General features: G+C 29.7%; 2 protein-coding genes across 2 annotated transcripts; both read left to right on the forward strand.

The window, feature by feature from the left end:
- Positions 1 to 3,467: 3,467 nt before the first annotated feature.
- LOC114185986 (NAD(P)H-dependent 6'-deoxychalcone synthase-like) lies at positions 3,468 to 4,973 on the forward strand. Its single transcript, XM_028073976.2, has 4 exons — positions 3,468 to 3,898; positions 4,066 to 4,309; positions 4,394 to 4,570; positions 4,656 to 4,973. The coding sequence occupies exons 1-4, from the start codon at positions 3,576 to 3,578 to the stop codon at positions 4,848 to 4,850; spliced, it is 939 nt and encodes a 312-aa protein (XP_027929777.1). The 5' UTR covers positions 3,468 to 3,575; the 3' UTR covers positions 4,851 to 4,973.
- Positions 4,974 to 10,295: 5,322 nt separating this feature from the next.
- On the forward strand, positions 10,296 to 12,208 carry LOC114184275 (uncharacterized). Its single transcript, XM_028071563.2, has 3 exons — positions 10,296 to 10,451; positions 10,525 to 10,630; positions 11,786 to 12,208. Exons 1-3 carry the CDS (start codon positions 10,410 to 10,412, stop codon positions 11,932 to 11,934), a joined length of 297 nt encoding a protein of 98 aa, XP_027927364.1. The 5' UTR covers positions 10,296 to 10,409; the 3' UTR covers positions 11,935 to 12,208.
- The last annotated feature ends 6,239 nt before the right edge of the window (positions 12,209 to 18,447 follow it).

The raw sequence follows: 18,447 nt of genomic DNA on the forward strand, positions 1-18,447 counted from the left end.
AATGTGAAGGCATGAAAAACTCATTTTGGAGAGCTTAAAGGTGTGTTAGGGCTCTTGGGAACGACTCCATCTTCCTTTTTGTATCTCCTTTATCTTCCATTTGTAAGCTTGAGCTCTCCATGACAATGGAGAGCTATACCCATTTTTGTTGGGGTTAGATGTAGCCACGAAACTTTTGTGTAAATACAAATACTTTGATTATATATATATATATATATATATATATATATATATATATGTCTGTTTCATTAATTGCTAGTCTTCTTGTTTCTTCACTTAATGTTTGCATTGATTTGACCATTTATTGCATGATATTTGGTTCATTGGGTGTGAAAATATCTCTTGAAACCTTGAATTGGAACAAGAAAACCCAATGGAGCTTGTATATAGGAATGAGACTTGACCCATTGGTTGTCTTAAACCCTAGTACATAATGCGGATTTGCTTATTAAGAGTTCAAGGGATTGACTTTAATAAGGAAATTTAGGCTCATTCTAGTAAGGAATTAGGGTTTGAGCAGATTTGTGGGTTAACATTAGCATATTGATGTAGAGGATGTAAAATTGTAGTTGCATGAGAGCATAGTTGGTGAATTCTAACCCCGACAATATAAATTCATATCATTTCTAATCTTTTCCATTCACTAAGTGCCTTAAACTTCCAAAGTTCAATTTTAATCATTTATGCAAAATTACTTTCTTAGATGAAACTTAAAATTATGGATTCATTCTTTAGTTTTAAATTAGCTATTAATTGCACGATTATTTTAGTATACACGAGTCTCTTGAAAAATGATATCATGGTCTTACCGGTTACTATTTATGCGACCTTGTATACTTGTCTGAGTTTCAACACCTGCTCGACGAAATGCCTTACTTGATGAAAGAACTTCATGCAAAATGAATGATGGAGAAAGTGTATTGATGAACTATAGGATGGAAACTGCAACGTCAGTTGGAGTTCCACCGAGATAACTGGATATACCATCTTCATCAAGCTACTTGAACAACCATCCGAGATAAGTAAAAACTTCACACCACCCAAATATTTAGGACAAGTTAATGCATCTTCACACCACTCATTTGTCTCGTAAGATAAATAAAGAATGCTATATAGAAATGAAATTGTGTTCATCTTCAAGCCACTTATGGACCCATGAGATAAGTGAAGAAAACTCACACACCATGAAAAAAAAAATCAAAAGAATAATAGTTTAACAAAGTTTTTTATTTAATAAATTTTAACAAACAACGGTTTTTGGTACAAAATAAACTCTAAAACTTTATTACAAAATAAAAAACTACTTTATTTAATAACTTTATCAAACAAAATGTTTACTAAAAATAAATTTTAACTAAATGACTCTGTATATATTCCAAATCTACTTACTGTACAAACATAACCCTATATTTATGGAAGGAAGAGCTCTATCTTTACTAAGCTAACTATTTACTAAACAAATAATACAAACTATCCTAATGACACGTACAAAAAAAAAAAACTAGAATCTACTACACGTATTACAATCTTCCGCTTACAAACCAGTCTCTTCTACTTACTTTTCTAATATTATTTTCAAAGTATTTATTTTTCATATTCTCTCTTGTTGTATATACTACTTTTATTTTTTTATTTCAGTATCTTCAAATGTTGTTCGGATAAGTATTCTTTATATTGTATATTCGTATAACTTTTATCTTCTCGTAAGTAGTTTTTGTATTATTAGTCTCTTTAGATTGTATATTCTATCAAAATCGTCTTGAAACTTTTGACTGACATTAACATTATTCAAAATATATATATATATATATATATATATATATATATGAATTTTAGCTTAAATTATTTTTTCTAATATACATTCTTAGGAAGTGAATGATTATTCATGCTGTTGAGTTCTATAATTATTTATTTATTTTAATTTATGTATACGAAGTTCAAAAAAATAGTTGTACAAACGACTTTTAATTATGTAAACCCAATAATGAAACACCGCAAAACAAACAAATTATTAAAATTACTTCTTAAAGGAGAAAAAGAAAAAAAAAACTCATTCAAACTCGAAAACATACCTTAATCCAAACTTTTAGTGTACTTCGACTTGATTTAAACATGCCATACACAAAATTCTGTTTCTTGAAATAGGACAGAAAAATAAATAAATAAAATATTTAGAAAGAAGTAAACAAAATAAAAATAAATAAAAAAATGATGCCGACAATTAATACAGGACGAAGTAATTTTGTTTTTTATGTATAGTATTTTTAATAAACTGTTTAATTTTCATTTCCTTTAAACTTGTCTTCTCTAAAACCTTCATAAAAGAAAACTCGTACAGAACTTATTACTATTTTTAATATGTAAACTCATTTTTGTAGAAGAAACATTGTATCTTATTATTTCTTAAACCAAATTTCAGCACCAATAGCAGCAAGGATATTTTGAACTTTTTATTCTGAAATAGAAAATTAACTAAAAATTCAATGTGATAAAAAGAAAAAAAAAACAATAATTGCAAGAAGAAAAGTAAACATTGAACTTACGTCACACATCACGTGTACATTGAATTCAATGTTGCCACCTTTTTCTTTGGCGTTAGAATAGTATTTTAACTTGTAATAATGTGTAGGAGAAGAAAAAAAATGCTTATTTTCTATGATAAAATTTATAAATTATCGTTTATTGAATTTTATAATATATTTTAATTTACAATAAATAATTTATACTATGATAGTGGATGATATTGTAGAAGATAAGAGCTATCTTTTTGAAAATATATCCATCGAAGATTTCTTTAAAGAAAAAACATTGACCAAAAATTAATTCCACACATCACTTATACTCAAATATCGTACTTTTCAACTCTTCTGTTTGGTGATTTGATGTAGACCTATAATCCTTATAAATTTCAGATTAAAAACTGAATTGGCATCTTCACTAACTCTTTTATCATGGAATTTTTTTAGCTACCATCAATCATATTGTTTGGAATTTTCAATTCATTCAAAGTAAGATCTATTTTTCAAATTTATGTGAAATGATTTAGCAAAGGAAAAGAAAGAAAAAAAAAAGAAAAATGTCAAAGTAAATAGAAAAAGCATACAATTTCATTATTATTTCAATCGCTCCACTACTTGTTTTAGAAAACAAGTTTATCAGTTATGAAAAACTAATATATATATATATATATATATATATATATATATATATATATATATATCGTAATAGAAAACATATAAAACAGAGTTTCATCGACATAGAACTTCAAATGAGGCCAAAAAACACAGCGAAACTATGTTACAGAATTGCAGTGAGTGTGTGTTTTTCTTTGTTCCAATTCAAAGTCTTTCGAAGAACAACAACATTAAAAATTCAAAAACACATGTATTCGATTCGAATAACACGAACACCAGCTACCCCAAAGTAGAGATAATCACTACTAATCTCACCTACCCACTCTGCTTCTTCAAACTTTCCATGGCTATAAAAGGACTTCTCTGTCACCCTTTTTCTAACATCAAAAACTAACCAAACCAAACCCAATTCACCGTTCTTCTTCTCCAATCCCAACAAAAATGACTGCCACCACAATCCCCCAAGTCACTCTCCACTCTTCCTCCGGCCACCGCAAGATGCCGGTCATCGGCCTCGGCACCGCGCCGGAAGCCACCAGCACCGTCACCACAAAAGATGCTGTTCTCGAGGCCATCAAGCAGGGCTACCGACACTTCGACGCTGCTTCTGCTTATGGCGTCGAACAGTCCGTCGGAGAAGCCATAGCAGAAGCTCTTAAACTTGGACTCATCGAATCCAGAGACCAACTCTTCATCACTTCCAAATTGTGGGTCACCGATAACCATGCACAAACCATTGTTCCAGCTCTCCAGAAATCTCTCAGGTCAACACACTTCTCACAATTTCATAATATATAACTGAGTACAAATCTCATCTTACAGGTCAATTCTGTGTGTAAACTTCATCTCACAAGTCGATTTTGTACCTTATCTTACAAGTCGATTTTGTAAAATTAATACTTCTTAACGGATTTTTCTCCCACCCATGCAGGACTCTTCAACTGGAGTACTTGGATCTGTATCTGATCCACTGGCCTATTGCTACGAAGCCTGGGAAAGTTGTGTACCCGATTGAAGTATCAGAGATAGTGGAGTTTGACATGAAGGGTGTGTGGGAATCCATGGAAGAATGCCAGAGACTTGGTCTCACCAAAGCCATTGGAGTCAGCAACTTCTCCATCAGCAAGCTTGAAAAATTGCTCTCTTTTGCTACCATTCCTCCTGCAGTGAACCAAGTAATTAAGTTAACCATATATAGATTAGTTTAATCAATTACCATCACTGGTTAAACTAATTAAACCTTCAACAACCATGAACAGGTTGAAGTTAACCTCGGGTGGCAGCAGCAGCAACTGAGAGAATTCTGCAAGGAAAAGGGTATCACTGTGACTGCTTTTTCACCCCTGAGAAAGGGTGCTAGCAGAGGTGCTAATCTTGTGATGGATAATGATGTACTTAAAGAATTGTCTGATGCTCATGGAAAAACTGTTGCTCAGGTAAACACTGATAAAATTCTTCTCAAATTCTTCTCTGTATAGTTGTATCTGTGTTCGGAAAAGTGATGTGAAAAAAAATCTGCAGATTTGTCTTCGATGGCTGTATGAAGAAGGATTAACCTTTGTGGTGAAGAGCTATGACAAAGATAGGATGAAGCAGAACTTGGGGATTTTCGATTGGTCCTTGACTGAAGATGATTACAAGAAGATAGCTGAAATCCATCAAGACAGGCTCATCAAAGGACCAACCAAGCCTCTTCTTGATGATCTTTGGGAATGAACATTCAATCACTTGTTTTCACAGTTTGTGTGTTTGCTTGTTACTTTCTCTAGGAAAAAATAAAGCTAGTATCATTCTGTTGATGTTGATGAGAATAATTAGTCAACCTCTTGTATTCATAAACTGTGCCAATTTTCTTATAGAGCATATCTACGTCTCATTTCGAATTTCTATAATAAATAAAACCCTAAACTTTATCTTAAAAATTTATAAGATTGAATTAAATATAAAATTTATTTCTTTAACATTTTATTCATAATAATCATTGCTAATAAATTTATTATGAAGAATTGTTGGGAAAAACCTTCTTGAATCACCATGTTAGCAAAGAAATGATAGAAATAAGACACAATAAAATAATATAATGTGAAAACTTCAAAATTAGAAAAAATTACGACTGCAAAGAATAATCATCCACGACCGCATATAATGATCACTATGTGTAAATTTGTATAACATACAATTAACACTATTAATCATTTGATTCAAAGTACACCTACAACAACCCTTCGACCTCAAATACATTCACACCTTCACCTTCTAGAACAAGAATTTTATTACACCTCACAACATTCAACTACAAGAAAATAAGAAAAGTCAAACACTAACTAAAATTGTCTTTGACTTGGAACAAAGAATATTATGAACTTAAAGTTTATTATATAGTCACTAACATCTACTACCTAAGTTATTGTAGGATTGTAGGATATGGACTTTTCAAAACGTATTATTTTTATAAACCCATTAATAATATGTTAGAAAACAAACACTTATAAAATTCAATATTTATAAATTTATTGTGGAAATTAATATATTCAGAAAAATAAAGCCAGAGTCATCATTATGTTTATCATAATTTCCAGTGAACTTCTTGCATTTTATAAGATGTGTTAATCTTTTTAATGAGTGTTAGACATCTATACTAATAAAAAACGATGAACTTTTAATATATAAATGAATAAAAATTTTATCTTATAAATTAATTTTGTAAATTCAAGTTAAACGTAACATAGATAAGAAAATTATACGTGTAATAATAATAAATTATTGTTAAAGTTCAACCTTGCTGTGCCGATTTTGGATTTTCGACAATTACAAGCTTATGTTGTCAATTGTCACTACAAACCAAAGACTACGATGTTTTATAATTTATAACAATATTAAGCAATAGCCATTTGCGAGGACACGTTTCTTTAGACAGCTTTATTTTCCATGATTCTACAATTCAATAATCATCAACTGCATAAAACAATACAAAGTGCACTATCAGCATATGGTGTGGTTCTGCATCTTACTGTAAGCAAGTCCACATGAAAAATATATTTAAACTTCATATCCATCTACTACCATTATTCCATTATTCCACTATTATTCTTTATTCTTTAATCTTTACCTTTAGTTCAAGTTATTATTTGGCTGTTTTTTTATATGCAAACTTTGGTCATCTCACTAAATATATTTTATGTGTTGTACCTACTTTTAAACCCATTCAGAATATCTTTCTATTTTTTTTTTCCTTTATGTCTTTGTTAAATGTTTTGATACATTAAACAATACACACAAGAGTGTTTGGAAGGATTTTTGAAAAATTGTTTTTTAATTGAATTATTTTTGATTAAATTTTGTTGTCAAGTGATTGTGATCATGACATGTTAGATGTTTCATTCCATAAGTGAGTTAACAATATCAAAATCACTTAAAATTATATAAATGATATTTTGACAACTTTATCTTATAAGTAATTTTAAGTAATATTTTATTTAAAAGGGTTAAATATGTTTTTGGTCCTTTAACTTTTACATTGAATTTTGGAATTAGTCTATTTCGAAATTTTATATCAATTTAGTCATTTATTTTTTGAAATACGTGAATTTAGTAATTTTAATCAAATTTTGTTAAGTTTATTTGACATTTCAAGCACGTTTCATAATAGTATTTAACTTAACATTAAAATAAAAAATGTGTCAAACAATATAAACAATTCAAATACAATTCTGAAATACATACGAAACATCAAATAAACCTAACAAATTTTGATTAAAATGACTAAATCCACGTATGTTGAAAGATGAATGATTAAATTGGTCTAAAGTTTTGAAATATACTAATTTCAAAATTGATTTCAAAACTGACCGAAAGTTAAGGAACCAAAAACTTTTTTAACCCTTTTTAAAATTACTTTTTATTTTTATAAAAACTGAACTGTAAAAGTAGATAATTCAGTCATTTGAGTATACCATGACATAAACTCTTGAATCATCAATTTTGTTTTTTTAATCTTTCTTCTATATTTAGCATCTCCATGTACACATAGAAGGGATCCAAAGACACCACCACACACACTCCATGCTACAAAAGAATTATATTGAAGGGGTGAAATAGGTACAGTGGAAGAATCTTAATCTACTCCTTAAAAATTGGGCCGAAATAGTATGTGGTTGGCCCATTTATTTACTCTGCTTGCTTTTGTATAGTATTCAACTTACTTGGTGTAAAAAAATTCTTCAGTCAACGGCATTTATTTTGGAATAGACTTTCTGCATATTTTAAAATTAAATAATTTGTTGTTAAGTATATTTTTATTCGTCAAATAGTAAGTTTTTTTTTTTCTTTCAAATTAAAATTGATCCTTTTAGCCGTTGTAATTAAAAAAGAAGCATATTTTATTCCTTGAGTTAGATGCTTGTACATTACCTTTTGTCAAAATAAATATTTATTTATAGAATTAAATATATTTTTAATCTCTAAATTTTAATATAAAATTGAAATTTGTTAATATATTAAATTTTGTTATTTTTAATTTTTAAATTTTAAGAGTGAATAAATATATAGTCATTTTAATTAAATAATATTAATTTTAATTTTTTTGAGTTTCTTAAATGATATTTAAATTGACATTCGAGTTGGAATACGTTAAATAGTATAAATAGTTAAAACATAATTCTAAAACACATTTGATAGTAACAAAATTTAACAAATTTATTCAAAAAATTAAATCAATTTATTTTTAAAGTTTGGATTAAAATATATTAATTTTAGAACAATGAAAATTTTAATTTTAAATAAAAAAATAAAAAACTAAAATTATATTTAACTCTTATTACTATTATCCTATTAACTCTTATTTTATAGGGTGTAATTTTTATTTATCTAAATGCCAAGTTAATGATTTGTATAACTTAGCTTTCCATTTCAAACTCATGTGTAATCATTGGTACATTTCATACTTCCACTCGGAGGCCAACGGGTGAGTAAGTTATATTACTGTAAAAAAAAAGTTATTTTCTAATTGTGTGTACTTTGGATGAATTTGTTTCAGCTTTTTTACGAGAACAAACTATATTTATAACAGAAAAAACATTTAATATATTTTTCTATATTTAATATTTGTTTAAACATGGCCACAAAATAAACTAAAATACTTTGTTTTGATAGATTACCTGGAATAGCTTATAAAAATAAGTGAGTGCAAATATTATTTTAAAAAATAATAAATTATAAGAAAATTATTAAATAACAATTAATTTTAAAGATAAAAAGTAATTGATTATTATATTAATTAGGTTAGATTATTTTATAAAGTAAAAATTATTGGTATTTAAAATAAATTTTATTATTAATAAAAATTATAATTAATTTGTGAATTAGATTTTGAATTAATATTTTAGCATTAGACTGTTTATTATTATTAATTATAAATTAGTTTTTAATTTGAAAACATAAACTAATTTATAAAAATATTCATCTTTTTTTTTTCAAAAGTATTTCACTTTATATTGAACAATCTCACTCTGTAGCTTTTATTTGTTTAACTTTTTCATTTTAAGCAATTTAGAATTTAGAATATATATTCCCAATGAAAAGTTAACCAAACGTATTTTAAAACTCGCCAATATATGTTTTTTTCTCTTCATAATATTTCAGTAAACTGCGATAGTATTATTTTAACATCAACTATATATATATATATATATATATATATATATATATATATATATATATATATATATAACAAAAGAGTTTGATAATAAACTAATGAACTCATCATACATGAAACTTCATCTTCACATTAGTAAACGATGGGTCTTTCAAAAGATGATAAAAAAAATAAAACAATTTGTAATTGATGTGATATTTGTAATATATTTACCGTGTGTTTGGATGAGACAATTCAAGAGGGTCATTCATTTGTTTCGAGAATTTGAACTTCTTTATAATGAAATGTTTTGTTTGGATAAAAAAATTAAAAAACATTTAAAATGTATGCATTTTTTTTGAAGTATTTCAATTAGTTAAATTAGAAGAAATTTAAATAACCTCAAAAAAGGTGGAATTTGAAAATTTTCTCACTCAACCTCACATTCTGGACAAAACCCCAAACCGATCTGGAAAACATTACAACACAGGGTGGGCTGCCCACACGATCCAGACAGATCAGATCTAGACGAATTAGACCGACTTGACGACTCAAATAGGTCGAGTAGGTCCAACGATCCAGACAGACTAGGGTGACTTGATGACACATACAGGTCGGGCAGACTTGATAACTCAAACAGGTCGGTCAAGCCCGACAACCTACACCACCCGAACGGACCTGACGACCAAGATGTGTCGAGCTGGCCCAACGACCCAGACAGACAAGGCTGGTCCAACGACATAAACGGGTCGAGCGGACCCGATTACCCAAACAAGACTGACGACCTAGACGAGTCGAGTGGGCTCGGAGACAGAGATGGGTTGAACCAACCTGACAACCAAGACAAGTGAGTATGTCCAATGACCCATACGAGTTTGGCGGGCCAGACGACCTAGAGGTGTTGGGCAGGCCCAATGCCCAGACGTGTTGGGCAGGCTCAACGACCAGACCGACCTGTTGACTCGACAAACTTGGCCTATCCGATGACCTAGTAAGACCTGATATAATTAAGCCTATTATAAATATTGTTAAAATGAATTTTTATCTCACAAGAAATTCAATTATTTTATCTAAACAAGAAGTTGAAATGTAAGATATTTTAATTTCTTTATCCAAACAAGTTATTAGAAAAAGAAGACAATTTAATTACAAGCAATTCAAATACAATATATTTCAATTTCTCAATATTATTGAAATACTTCATCCAAACACAAGATAACTTAACAAGAGTAAATTTTACTATACATAACCTCTGATATCATTTAATCATCTGAAAAAGCGAAGTTTTATGTTTTGTGTTTATAAAACATAGATAAACGCAGGATGATGATGAAATGAAATGAAAGATGATGGTTGCGGAAAATGGTGGAAAGTTGTGGCATCAATCGATGATCTGAGTTTGTCTGTTTGAGGGAAATGTGTGTAGGGGTGTCCCACAGATCACGTGCATGAGGATGCACAAGACAAAGGACTGGTCATTTACAATCTCTTCTAATCCCCTCTCAGCCAATCATCATCTATCCCTCACGTGGGACTCTTGACCCTACCTCTCTTCCCTCTCATATTATAAACCATTTTTTATTCCCTTTCCCTCTGCATTAAATCTTCTTCACATTTGCACCTTCTCTTCCTCTCTCACTGCTATGGGAGAGCCTTCTCATTCTTCTGCTTCTTACATTCACATGGTAACTAATCACACTTTTCATTTTCTCTTCTTTTTCTTCTTCTTCTTCTTCATCTTTCTACCAATTTCTACAGGTGCAGCACCTCATTGAGAAGTGTTTGATCTTTCACATGTCAAAGGAAGAATGCATGGAGGCTCTCTCCAAGCATGCAAATATCAAGCCTGTCATAACTTCCACTGGTATTATCTTTTCTTCTTTAAGCTTCACAAACAACATTTTCAACTCTCTACACAACATTAAACAGATACTTATACATATACATACATGATCAGATCATTTCAGAGTGTAAAAAATTACTTTCAACACTTTATTATTCTGTGTTTTCACCCCTTGTTACTTGCTCATTCGATTTTCATTTGTTAACTAGTTAACACCTTCAATTCCTTGCTTCCAGAATTTATAAAGCCACTACTTGTGACTAGGACTTTGCAAGCTGACAAAAACACTGATACTGTTAGATCAAATAATTAATTTCTTCACATCAGACATGTTTTTCAAACTTTTTGCTCTATTTATATATTATGCTTCAATTCAACCTTGAAATTTTTCCTAGGTTATAATAATTAGAAGCTTCTTAGAGTTCTATGCAATTAAATCAGACAAGTAATACTTTGTATTACTCTTTACCATTTTTTCAATTGAATTTAGCACTTATATTATAACCTAGCTCTTATTAAACTCTGTGCATCACTTAGATTCCAAGAGATTTTTAATCAAAGACTGTATAATACTGAGATTTATTTTTCTGAATGAATTATTATACCACAAAAGTTAAACTTATGTGAGAACAACCATACCAATTAAAGATCAGAGCAGATCAATGTTATTTTTCCCCTCTTGCTCTGAGATGTTTACCATTTTTTAATAAACTTCTCAGCAAACATAACATGATACAATCAATTATTTTTCTTACAAGTTAAAAGTAATTTATATGCATAAATGAAAGAATCCAACAAATTAACTTTACCTTATGAAATAAATTCATTAACTTCTCCTTTCCTTGGTTTGTAAAAGTTTTTTAATTCTATAACTACTATACAAAAACAGTATCAACTATTGAATGCAACATATACATATGTAAGATTTGAACTACAATGTCCTTCACTGTACTTATGTTTTCTCCTTCAAATCTAAGAATTAAAAAAACACATATGTTTGAGTTCACTAATTTTTAGTAACCATAGAAAGAATCCAAGAAGAAGAGAAGGAGCATGCACGTGCATATATGACAGTCACGTTTGTGAGAACCACACATGACGATGGCATATCCGTACATTAATTGAATGAACATGTTTTGTGTGTGTACATAAATGCATATATGTGTGTGTGTGCAGTGTGGAATGAGCTAGAGAAAGAAAACAAGGAATTTTTTGAGGAGTATGCGAAAGCTAAGAGTAAAGAGGACCGAATGTCGGAGGAAGAGACAAGCCAAATGATACAGAAGATGATATCAGATTCCACTAAAGGTGCTGCCAATGACTAAGCAGCACCATTGACAATGATTTCACCTTTCTCTCTGTTCTCCTTAGCTTCACCACCATGCATGCATAAGTGGTCCCTGCAACTTTCCATTAAACATATGCTGTTACAATCTTATGTATGTAATCAAAATGGGGTTCTCACATACGGAACAAGCACGGATCTATACTCTAATAGTGTAGTGTGGTCCTCTCTCTACTATCTTTTAGGACAACGATAGTTTCATATTCACTTGCTTTTGACCATCGTTTTAATAATATATTTCCACTTCAACTTCATTCATATATTCATATATATTCTCAGTTATTATTTTCTCCAGTTTTTTTATATTATCAAGATATTATCATACAGTACTGATAAAGGGTGTTTGAGTTAGCAAATAACAGCGTGCCATATCAGCATGTGAAAGATTTCCCTGTAATTTGATTTGAGATAACAGTTATATATAAAAATTAATATTATAAGATGTGGCTGATGTGGCTGATGTGGCAAATGCTGACATGTGTGTGTCTGTTACACATATACGATAATCACAAAAACAACTCACTGTAAGGTCAACATTATGCAACAGGAATATCTCCTTGTTGTGATCATTCCCAGTCCTGTTGTGTATGCATGATGAGTGAGTGACCCGGTTCTGTCGTCGAGGACTGAGATTAGGGTTTGTGTCTTGTCGTATCATTTGATTATTAGTATAAAAGTGGAATGCTAGAGAAAGAGGAAGAGGGTCCCCAGAAACTAACATTTCTTGTTAAAGAATAGGTTTCTTCTTTGGAATATATATATATACCGTCCCACATTGAACAAATATGCAGTCTTCATACATCAGTACACACATAAAAATAAAGAATAATACTGTAAATTTTTTAGTACATGTCAAAAATTAAGTTGAAGTTATAGTAAAGAATAATTATCTGTTTAAGATATAGATCATAGATTTAAAGTATAAATGGTTATAATTTTGTTTTAAGTTATTTGAATAATATTTTTAATATATATATATATATATATATATATAATATAATATAATATATAAATTAGATGTATTATCTATATTATCAATGAGTTGAAAGAATGACTTACTTATGTTTTCCGTACATTAATTAAAACTGGTTTTCTTATTTACTACTTTCAGATCAGAAGACAATGAGAAATATTGTTTCATATTGGTGTGACACAGAAATAAATATAAACTTTAATGATTAAGTCTCTTTGAATTTTTTTTTCTTTATATAGGAGAATGAAAAGAGGATTGAAATTTTTGTCCCATACATACATACACACACATATATATATATATATATATATATATATATATATATATATATATATATATGTCAGTAATTGTTTTATATGCAGTCTGATACAACATATAAAAATCTTTAGAAATGTTGGGTCAGCTAAAACAATGGAAACAGACACAGTAAGTTGAAATGATGTCTTTCACCCTAAACCTTTAAGATGGTGCAAATGTTGGAAGCAATTGCCACAGTTTTCACTGTCTGGTACAGTGCAAAACTACAAACTACTGTGGCTGATGAATATTACAGTAAAATGCAAACATTGCAATGTTCACCTGTCTTAAAAATGTGGATAATATTTTAATATATAAGCATTTTTTTTTTACTTTTCTATATAAATTACATGTTAATGACCTCTAAAAATTAGTTTTAGTGTAATATATAGGTTTTGGAGGTGACAATTAATTGTGTAAATCAAGTGTTTATGAGAATTTGAGAGTGAAATGGTGAAAGAAATTAGATTGTGTTTGATATTTGTTACTCTTTGCTTAAATGTGTATTATTATATCAAAACTAACAATGCTTATCTTCTTGGATTTTAAACTAATGAAATGATAAAAGAAATTTAAAGAATTAATACTATAATCTTCCCATATACAAACATTTTGAAACCCTAACAAGAAACTGGAAACAAGAATATGTTTACTATGGAAGTAAATTTACTCTAACTGTTGTCTGTGGTTATTAATGAAATACAAATTGTTATTATTCATCAGAAAATATCTTATCTGAAGTATGTTGAAGTAAGAGCAGGGAAGCTAAGGCTTGGCAAGAAAACAAAGTTTTAAATTGCTTAAAAAAGTTGCAGATTTGATTCATTGACACCTGTCTGATGGAGCAAGATCCCACTTGTGAAACTGAAAGCCATGGATTTTTAGATGTTCCCTTCTCTGGTTTTCATCTCATGAAGATGAAATTTTAAATCCTTGTGTGGCAAATGCTGATTGGTTTAGGTATATATTCTGTATTAATTGATATGCATATATGCGACATCAGAGATTTAAAAAAAAAAAAAAGACAAACATGCATGCATAGGTCTGAATCAGTGACACACACATATCCTAAATAAGAACATTTGTCTGATTGCATGAACACAGAACATACATCAACTCACAAATACAAACAATGCTAATTTATTGATGACACTTCCACCACTTGTATAATAACTACAAACAAAGTTATTTCACACCATCTCAGTAACCAACTTTTTTCAAGTGTCATCCTACCAGCACTATCTCTATGTAATGCAAGTAATCTAGTTCAATTCAACCACCTGAAACTCTAATTAGGTTAAATAACTTCAACTTGTAATTTTACTGCCGAACTCCTATAATAAAAGAAGTTATATACACTTCTTTTCTCCTTAAGTATAGATTGTTGTTTTTGTCCTTAAGTATAGATTGTTGTTGTTTTTGTGTTAAAAAGTCGACTTTAATAATTTAATTTTACAAAATCAATGATGAGATAACAAACTTGGTTATGATAGAATTTAATGTTGTAAGTGATATTAATTGTTCCATGACAGAGGTCAAGTGGACTAAGTTACAACTGAATCGTAACGTTTGGGTTTGTGTTACACTCTTAGGTAAAAAAAGTTGCGCCTTAATTAATGGCTATAGCTTTTGCCCTAGTGATAAGCGCTCTATCGCCAAGTGGACCAAGTCACAATCTAAGTAGAATTCCTAGTAGGACAATTGTTGAGTGAGAAATTGTTGCATATGACATCAATTGTCCCATGGCAGATGTCAAGTGAGCCAAGTCACAACCGAATCGTGACGTTTGAACTTGTATTACATTCTTAAGTAAAAAAAATTACATCCTGATTAATAAATATAGCTTTTGCCCTGGTGGTAAGGACTCGATCGTGGCATCTAACTTGTAAATTAAGTTTTGTATGTACTTATTGTAAATTACCTCTAGAGACTTCCGACCATTGAACAAGAACAGTAAAATTATTATGAGTCACGGTTGAATTGGAAATCTGCATCACACGTCATGACAATTTAAAATCTTCATGTACCTTAAAATAGATGTGGGACAGGAGAAAGATTCCCGTGACCACCCCAGGTGAAGTAGACACAAGGCATGTCAAAATTTAGTAATAATAATAATAGTAGTAGTAGTGAAAATAGAATCTTCATAAATGAATGAATGAAATGTAGACAGAAATCATGAAGCAACATGCAGAAATAGACACAGAAGATGGAAAACGACGAAGAAGGGTTTGAAATCCGTGAAATGTAGGTTTTGCATTGCATTGATATGTGTGTAGAAAGTGAGATTCCTCTTCTCTTGTAGTTTGTCTCATTGCTTATCTTCAACCATGGCGTGTCTAAGTAGCAGCTAGAAGAAATCATGCAATTTTGTAATCTCTTCGACCAATGGCTTTCCCACTACTATATCTTTTCATCCAACAACAACAACCTCAAACCAAGATCTTTCATCAAAAATCTAATAATTCTCATATATGGCCAAACAAAATTCCTGCTTTTTTGCTCATACCATGCTTCTCATAATTTTGTCTTTCCGTACATGGATCTATATCAACACAAACACACAGTTTCTGTGATTTTTTTTTCTTTTCTTTGCTAAATAGGCCGTACGACAGGGAGTTTATTGTAGTCATCCAAGGTCTTTAGTTTTAGTGTCAGATGAGAAATCTGTGGCTAAAAGTGCTTTTGTTTTAGTGAAAATTAGTCTTTTGTTAAGGTAAGAGCTATTATTTCTGTCAGATGTGGTTAAAAGTGCTTTTGTTTTAGAGAAAATGGAGAAGAGTTTTCAGTTGTTTGTTAAGGTAAGAGCAATTATTTCTGTCAGATGAGATATCTGTGGTTAGAAAAGTGCTTTTGTTTTAGGGAAAATGGAGAAGAAACTTTGGTTGTTTGTTAAGGTAACAGCAATTATTTCTGTCAGATGAGATATCTGTGGTGAGAAGTGGTTTTGTTTTAAGGGAAAACATAGAGGAGACTAAGAACAATGGCTGAAATTTTAAGTCTGAGGTGCAAGTTAAGTAATATATAAAAATTATCTTGAAGTTTATTCACAATTTTGATATCTTTTACATAGGTTTAATTAGTGGGATGATATCCACTTTTATTTAGATGTGTCAGTTTGATAGCCACTTTTAAAAATGTGTTCATTGAGTCTCAACTTTTGTAAAAATGCCTCAATTAGGTCATTTTCAGCAAAAAAAATATTAACACCGTTAACGGTATTGATATTTAAAATGAATTACAAAATTAAGTATTGATATTTATATTAAAATTTAGTGATAAAAGTCATGAATTAAGTTAACAACTTTAGTAATTTTTGTCTGAAAAAGACCTGATTAAGACATTTTTTTCACAAATTTGTACTAGATTGACACATTTTTAAAAATGGATACCAAACTGACACATCTAAACGAAAGTGGGTACCAACCGATTAATTAAATCTTTTATATAATATTGATAGTTATCGTCAAATTTGTCTGTTAATTTTTTTTAAAATAAAATTTATATATTGTATTTAGATTTTGCAAGTTTTTCATATTTTTTTTGTATGGAATGATAATATGAAAGTTATAAAATCTTATTCTTAAATACAATTTAGCAACTTAATTACATTTTTAAAATTTATTTATTTTTGTAAAAATTTACCATACCCATAAAATACTATATCATTTTTCTTGAAAATCATAATCATGTTTTGGACTCGATATATAAATGTGCAAAACTGGAATGAGAACAAAGGATGCTGTCCATTGTCAAGTTTTCGTTTAGGAAAACTCCAATTCTTGTTTTCCACTTGCCTCATAATTTAACCTATCTCTAATTGCCGGTGTCCTAGGTTACACCTTCAAATAATTCACAAATATTGGAAATTTTGTACTAACCAGAGATAAACACATTATCAAATCGATTTCTAAGATTAAGTACAACTTAAAAAAGAAGAATATTTCGATTTTTAGGAAAAGAAAAAAAAAACTGTTTTCACTCACTAATTTTATTTATACATAGAAGTCTATATAATGATATAACGAAAAGGAAAATTATACTTTGAATGTTATTTTTTATTTACATTATTTATTTTCTGATGTTACTTATGAATCATTAATTCTTTCAAAAAAAAAATAATATATTAATCAACTATTCACACTAAATTACTTCAGATAAAAATGATAAAAATAAAAAAATAAAAGTCATACGATCATTTATTCGGATCGAATCATGAAGACGTAACTTAAAAAATTGGCATGAATTTGTGAAACACGAGTGTCAGAGAATAGGAAGGGAATAAAAAACTGGAAAAAAATCTTATGCGACAGGAAGTACCAAGATTCAACTCCAACGTTGTCTTGATGACAGCTAAAACCTTTCCTTTCACACATTTTTCTGTCCGATCAATGATGCTCTCTATTCGGCCTCTCAAGTAGTCACGGTAAAGTGGATTCGGGTCGGTACGTCTATTTGTCTACAAAGGACATTTCAAATTTGCTAAATTAACTTAATTGATCTAATTTCTTAAAACAAAAAAGGTTCTTTAACGACCATTATACAACTTATGTAAGAGAAAATGATCATAAAAAAAGTAAGTTTTAATTTGTAAAAGAAAAAGTAAAGGAGTTGACTGATGAACAGTTAAAATTAAATGGCGTAAAACATTGGAATCAAGATTTTAAACTGCTCCTTTGGAAGTGATTGGTCGATCCGACACACCAAAACAAAAATGATAACAAAAAAGGTAAAATAAAAAATGAATACAATAAAGAAATTATATTCATGACAATTACTTCATTTGTAGTTTCTTCATCTGATGCAAAGATAAGGTTACTATATGAATCAATAACATAACCCGTGTAAACATTTGAGAGATGAAAAATGACTGGAAATTCTTTCCTTCCAATCACTGTAATTTTTCTTTCACTTTGAATTCCCTGTTCTGCATAATTCCACACCCAAAACTTAAAATTAATGTGGAATGTAAAGTGTGATAATGATTCAAATAACATGACACTAATAGATCTGAGAGATAGAGTGTCTCTCATGTCAACTAATATAATCCTTAAACAAGTAATGGAGACTTAGAAGAGAAAAAATGGAGATGCATCATGGATAAAAATGGCGACACCTAACCCAAAAAGGTTATGCAATTGCCAGCATAGTTCAAAAAGTGTGCGACGAAATTAAGTCCCACATCGGTTGGGTACTTGTTCTGACTCAAAATCTAGATTATAA

Source organism: Vigna unguiculata, chromosome 5, assembly GCF_037176805.1.
Source record: "Vigna unguiculata cultivar grain cowpea cultivar isolate G323 ecotype 2 chromosome 5, ASM3717680v1, whole genome shotgun sequence".
Classification (NCBI taxonomy): Eukaryota; Viridiplantae; Streptophyta; class Magnoliopsida; order Fabales; family Fabaceae; genus Vigna; species Vigna unguiculata.